Source organism: Pterocles gutturalis, unplaced genomic scaffold (assembly GCF_000699245.1).
Source record: "Pterocles gutturalis isolate BGI_N339 unplaced genomic scaffold, ASM69924v1 scaffold8732, whole genome shotgun sequence".
In the NCBI taxonomy this organism is placed as follows: domain Eukaryota; kingdom Metazoa; phylum Chordata; class Aves; order Pterocliformes; family Pteroclidae; genus Pterocles; species Pterocles gutturalis.
This window is the reverse complement of record NW_010112798.1, coordinates 6,699-13,667: the sequence shown is the minus strand read 5'-3', so window position 1 is coordinate 13,667 and position 6,969 is coordinate 6,699. Positions and strand designations below refer to the sequence as shown.

General features: G+C 38.3%; 1 protein-coding gene across 1 annotated transcript; it reads left to right on the top strand.

The window, feature by feature from the left end:
* The first annotated feature begins 300 nt into the window (after positions 1-300).
* CLEC3A (C-type lectin domain family 3, member A) lies at positions 301-6,580 on the top strand. Its single transcript, XM_010074199.1, has 3 exons — positions 301-476; positions 2,683-2,763; positions 5,900-6,580. Exons 1-3 carry the CDS (start codon positions 362-364, stop codon positions 6,289-6,291), a joined length of 588 nt encoding a protein of 195 aa, XP_010072501.1. The 5' UTR covers positions 301-361; the 3' UTR covers positions 6,292-6,580.
* The last annotated feature ends 389 nt before the right edge of the window (positions 6,581-6,969 follow it).

Here is a 6,969-nt window from a genome sequence, read left to right as displayed (position 1 = left end):
TCTGCAGAAATCTTTTGGCTACTCCTCGTTTAGGCTGAACGGAGATATGGTGCTCATTAGTGGCAATCGGTGCACTCACTCTTCAGTGCCAGTACAGCTTCTGTAACAGCAACCTGTCCCAGCTGAACTCAAAACGGAAATAGGAATTTCAGATGAGATGTGAGAACAAGGGGGTGCCTTATGCTGCAGACAGCTGAAGTATTAAACACGTTTCGTAAGCAAGGAGTACAGCCAACCCTATCACTACACTTTTATAAAACTGACCTCAGTCAGTCCCTGCTGAGATGGATCTCTGTGACTTGCTCTTGTAGCTGCTAAAGAGACTCTCTTGAAGCTTCTTGTTAAGTTCTTTAGAAGAGACATGGCACAAACTGGACTTCTGATTTTTCTTCTCATAAGCATACTACTGCTGGATCAGACCATCAGCCAGGCTTCCAAATTCAAAGCCAGGAAGCACAGCAAACGTAGAGTGAAAGGTACTGAGTTTTAACTGGGAGGAGGGATAGAGGTTTATAGACTATGCAAGTTTACTATGAACTTAAATAACATTGCATGAACAAGAAACTAACATTATACAAATGCTTATTAACAAAGGACAGCTGAGTCTGTATTACACCTGCCTTTAAAATATTTTAATGTGAGTTAGCAAAGCCAAAAAAAAGGTGGCACAATGAGGTATGGAAATAGAGCTGTATAACAGTTGTAAATATATTGCTCTGTTATGCCTATTCATCTCTTTTGACATTATTTAGGACTCTGAGGTACAGCTGAGAGAGGACTCTGGACAATCATTCTTAGTTACATAGTTATATTGACTAAGATCAGAGGAATGGAAATTTGTGTGCAGATTGTGGAAAAGAGCAGAATAAAATATTAAGTTTCCAAGGGTTATTGTTCAGATTTTTCTACTGTTTTCTAATTTAACAGAATGTCTGTCTAATATTTGCGGAGTATTACATTATGTGTGTGAAAAGTACTGTGAAATGGCAAGTCAAACTAATGAAAAAGAATTACCCAAAAAAGATAAAGCATAAATTCCCAGAGCAAAGCTTACAGAGTAAATACAGAACTGCTGAATGCTGTTTGGAAATGTCTGTGTATTTAATTTAAAGACTTATTTCTAATAAAAGAGGGTATGATGGAGGTTACGCTAATGGCAAATATTTGAACTCCTAGTCAATGAAAAAAACGCAGCTTTGATAAAGGCATTGTACAACATGATTATGCTGCTCTGGAGCTATACTGCTATATACACCTCTTTCTCCTTTTGAATCTCTATAGTTCTTAGCTTGGTGTCCCAAGGACAGGCTGCTTATGCATTTGTTTTGACAGCACATTTGTCTGTCAACCTGCTACTACTTTTGAACTTGAAACAATTTGGCAGAAGAATGGAGGTCCTGAGGCTAGGTTTCCCAATATTTTATGAAATTCAGAGTGAGGGTAAAAAAACCCAACAACCTGCATTAGTGTCCCAGTGTGAGAAAGTTGCACCAGGAGTCCAGCTTGTTCTGCTTTTTGCCCCTTTTGAGGCAGATGGGACATGCAGAGGCTCCTGTGAATCACAGGGAGGAGCATGGATTGGGGAACTACGAGTCCTGTCTTGGGGAACCAGGGAGTCACGAAGGACAGCTGGGGTTATCCCTGCAGGCAGTAGGGAATATGGAGAAGAGATGAGCTTTCTGGGGTGCAGCTGGAGGGTTAGGTGATGTAACACAGATCTGTAGGATCTGTGGTTTTGTTAGTTCTGCTGCGTGTGAAAGAGCTTATTTATTCCTCATGCTTGTTACTGTGGCTTCTGGAAGGTCTGGATACTGCAGCAATCAAATTGTAATCTTGTGCAATGGTAACATGCCCGCTAGTAGTTTGATTGTGGTAGATTATTGTAATGGTTAAGAAAAAAGAATGGAAGAGAGGACCTGAAAATGGAGCTATGTGCAGATTAGCTTATTTTCTCATCCCACTATCTTGGCGCTTTTGTAGGTGCTACAAAATGGTGATTCCGACTGAATTTGCATGACTTAAGTCACCAAGCCCTCACTGTACCAAGGGAGGGAGGAAGGCTCCTCCTGGGGAGGGAAATTGCAGCTCAGCAAGCCTGTCTGCGTACATTCAGACTGTGAAGTTGGATTGGATTAGCTGTTCCTTACTGTGTTAAAAGAAGGGTTGTGGGAAACTTTTATGCTCGCAGAGACAACATTTCTTTGAACAAACACAGCTTGTGTTCTGCTGTTATTTGTATGCCATATATATATATATATCATGGTGTACAGGTTCAAAAGTAAATAGGGAAATTTTAGTGTAAATTAGATACTGGCATGCTATACAATGATTAGCTGTAACAATCCATGGTTTTCAAACAGTTAATAGGATAGAGTCCAACTGAAAGTGAGATTTAAACCATGAGGGTGAAAGGTAAAGGTGGGTTCCTCCTGGTTTTTATAGGAATTGCATAGGAATACTTTCATTACGGAAAAAACTTTAAAAGCAATCAAAACTTATCTTAGCAGTGCAGAAACCCATGTTATTTTAAAACAGCTTTTAAGATACAGTTTGTTAAACATTTTTTGTATACGTTTAGCAATGCAGAAACCCATGATATTTTAAAACAGCTTTTAAGACACAGTTTGTTAAATATTTTTTGTATACATATGTATTAATTTCTATGTATTTCTTTTATTTAAGAAAAAGATGACCTAAAGACTCAGATTGACAAATTGTGGAGAGAAGTAAATGCTCTGAAAGAAATGCAAGCACTTCAGACAGGTAAAGCAGCTTACACTCGTCAATGGCTTCCAAAAGTTGTCACTGCCTTTCCTTTCTCCTCCACTCCCATCTTTCTCTTTAATGGGTATTTGTGACTGAGACATATAACTCCTTAAGAGCATGGTATGCCAAAACTGTAATGGCTAGATCAGCGCCAAAGGAAGCATTCAAGTAAAATCAAGTTTGAACAAGTACAAGAGTACAAGTGATGATTCTTCACTAAGAGCAAAAATTAATATGGAGAAAGAACTGCTTTTGTCTTTACTATGCCCAGCCTCCAGCTGTGATTTGAGGTATAATCAAAAGCAATACAATGAGGGCTGCTGGGTTTGAGAGTTTAAATGGTCCATGAGTAGGATCCCCAGCTTTGATATGAATATGGTCTAACTATCAAGGCAAAAATATTAATGGAAAGGCTGAGAATACCCTCAAAAGGAAGCTAAAAGGACTGAGCCTTTTAAAATGTGCAGTTTGAGACATTCAAATGTGAATGTTGCCATAAAACTTCAAAGTAATACCCACTGTGAGTTCAGAAATATCCTGTATCAATATGCAGAGTCCTTTAAGTATTTAAATAGCCTGATGGAAATTTCCAAACAAAATAAGAAGGGTATACACACATGCACCAACTAGACAGTTGTGCTTTTTCACAGCTGTTGACACAAAAGTTGGCATTTAAACATGTACAAGAGGACACTACAGAGGAAATTACATCATTCACATGAAACAGAACATATTTTCCTTAGGGACAGTAATCATAGAATCATAGAATATCTGGGTTGTCCTGTTTTACATCTTGGGTTACATAGAGCTTTTTGAGCTTGAAAAATATTTTTATTTTAAATTATTTATAAGACAACTTTAGAAGTTTCTTAAAAGAGAGCCTGTGCTAGACAAGTAACTCTTGTTTAAAAGTAGTTCTTGTATTGCTTCCAGAAGGAGCTTGAGAGTAAGCATGCAGTGGCTTAGAGATGAAACCAGAGCCAGGAGATTTTCTATCCTCAAAACTTATTCTGAGCTATATTCTAAATTCAGAACCCACACTGTTCAACTGGATTCCAAATTTGGCAAAAAGAGATCTATCACCCCTCTGCCTCCGACTGCGTTTATTAATGGCCTTATGATACCTGAAAAAGGAGCTACTTTTTTAGCTTATGAACATTTCCAAGACACATATTACAATCTGAATTCTTCTTTTGCTTGGCTTTCCTAGGTCTCCTTTCAACATACTTTGAAGTGTTGCCACACACCATTTAGCACCATATGCTTTCTCCCTAAAGAGGACCAGCGTCCATCATTACTGCAGCATTGTTGAAAGAGATAAGGTCTCTCAGAACTTTCCTGTTAATATAAATTTGTTAAACAATTCAACACATTTAGCAAATATGTTCATTGCTTTTCTTTGGCCATTAGCATTTGGAAGGGTAAAATTTGAAGGATAAGCCCTAATATAAAATTATGACCCTGAAAACACAGCTACGAAATGCAATGAAAACAACTGGAAATACTAAAAAACTGAGACACATAAGATATGGTCCAAAGTGGATTTCCATATCCTGTTGATCAGATACATAATTACTCTTTTACAAGAACAGATGACAGGAATTAGAAACAGACTATAGAAAACATCAGGACAGAAGATGTTCATATTGTTTCATGACATATTTCCAATATAAGTACAAGATGCGTTTAAGTAATAAATTAAATAATCTGGAAATAGTCACATGCAGGATTCTAAAAATAATTGTTACATTTCAAGGCCTTTGCTACCTTCCTCAGCTGAGAAGGAACACTCCTGTGAGGAGGGTTCTCTTCTTGTAAGCATTTTTCTTGGGAGAGTCAGTTTTTCATGTATCTGCATTAGGAGAGCTGGAAAGCAGAGTTTAAGGATTCAGTCCTGCAAGCCTGCCCACACAGACCATGGGCTGGAAGAACTCTGACAGCCATTCTGCAAGGCAATTCCTGTTATAGAGCATATGCCAAATTAATGTTCTGCTACATTTGGACTTCACATCAAGACTTCCCTGATATGTTCCAGTAGAACTAAAACCAAACAGATTTATAAATGCAAATGTTTATATTATTTGGTTCAGATTGTCACGCAAGCTCAGTAATAAGTGTACACTTTTAAAAAGTGTTTATAGGTTTAAGTCACTTTACTTCATTTGAATTTAGAGTTTGAAGGGATAGACTTTGCTGGAAAGACCAGAAATTCAGAACCAAAGAGGCAAATGTGAACTCTTCTGCAGGTGGCGATATACTTTTACCAATCATCCAGACGGAGATGTGCATTATGAATTTGAAATCAATATTTTTTTGGTGAGCAGGACACATTTAAAATAGCACTTTTCTGTCCTACTTTTGTTTGCTAGGAACTAGGCTTAGTTAATGCATAACCCTTTACACTGACACTTAAATATCATAAATATGAAAAGATCTTTAGATCTGTTTCTTTACTGTAAAGCCAAGTATAGATTTCCTGATGACCAACTTGCATCTGCCAACAATACGAACATCTATGCCTCATTCATTCCATCAGTTTTAAGACTGAAGAAATAAGGTTAAAAAAGTGGGACTATTTGCTAAAAGACATAAGATACAGTGACAACAGGCCTGGGTTATAATTTAGCATTCTAAATCAACAAAATTTTTTAAAATCCTTGAGAGAATTACATTGCTGGAAGAAAGCTGGGGCTCAAGACTGTGCGTCAGGTTAATCAGCATAAGCACAGGAAAGATTCTTCAAAGCACTTTATAGTAAGATCACAGCTATGTCTGTCTTTCCTCTTATGTGTCTCTTCTCTGGAGCAGATACAAGAGCATGGTCTGCTTTTGGCTGTCCTTTGTAGTCCAAGGTGCTTTGCAGAGAGCCCATGTGTGGTCTGTTCAGACTTCCCAAAGGCACACTAACATGCTGGCTGCATACAAGGTCCTACATCAACAGGAGGAATAGCAGGAACGTCTGGTCTTACTGCTACTTTCAGGCCCACCCTGTGGAAGGAAGGACCTTTCACTTGCTGAGGGACTTGTCTGCTTAATCCTCAACATATCTTTAGAAAATTATAGTTTTAGGAAACATTCCTCAGAGCTATATCCCAAGCTTTTACTGAACATGCTAAACAATATCTATTCACAGTCTGTCTTCGTGGGACAAAGGCCCATAAGAAGTGCTACCTTGTATCAGAAGGCACCAAACATTTTCATGAAGCCAACGAAGACTGCATAGCCAAGGGAGGGACGCTGGCTATCCCAAGGAATGATGATGAAACAAACACTCTTCGAGATTATGGCAAGAAGAGCATGCCTGGAGTGTCTGAGTTTTGGTTGGGTGTCACTGACATGATAAATGAAGGGAAGTTTGTTGATGTCAACGGCATGGCTCTACAGTACTTCAATTGGGATCGCGCCCAACCAAATGGGGGCAAGCGTGAAAACTGTGTCTTTTTTTCTCAGTCATCCCAAGGCAAGTGGGTGGATGAAGTCTGCCGTACTGCCAAAAGATATGTTTGTGAATTTCTGATCCCATAATTACATATACAAATGACCATGACCGTGTTTTCGGTTATTGACATGCAGTTTTGCTTGTTAGTAACCACTCCCACTTAGTGGAGAGTTAAAAGTAGCCATTTCCTGCATTTTCTTTCCTGAAACAGAAGTTTTCTCTATTAATTTATTTTCTATTCAGATGCCAAAAATGTCATGTTTAGTGAGTGCTTTCATTATGTACAGGAATATATATTGTTTTGACCTACATTGTATCATATTTTGGCATATTATTTCAGCCTGATGTTCGGGTTGCTGGAATTCACCTCCTTTTTCTGTACTTTGTATCTCCATGGTAGGATAGTATTTACTTGAACTCAGAGCTCTAGTGAATTTATTGAAAGTTTACAAAAGATTGCTGTATGGTGACATGTGCCAATATAAGGCCTGGGGATCCTTTCAGTTCTAGTGCCTAAGAGGTACTTTGGGTTTATCCGAGCTTCTGTGAAAAATGACCCTCATCCTTATAGGGCTGCATCCAGGATAGCAGGATGGATCTGTGACCAGGAGTTTTATCTATGGGTTAAGAAAGCCAAATGAAACAGGAAAATTCAATGTTAATTTTTAAACTACACGGAGGTAAAAGTGATACACTGCTAGAAAATGTGGGAAGCAGCTGTTCTAAAACATCAGTTAGTCTAAACATATTTGCTTCTAAATGTC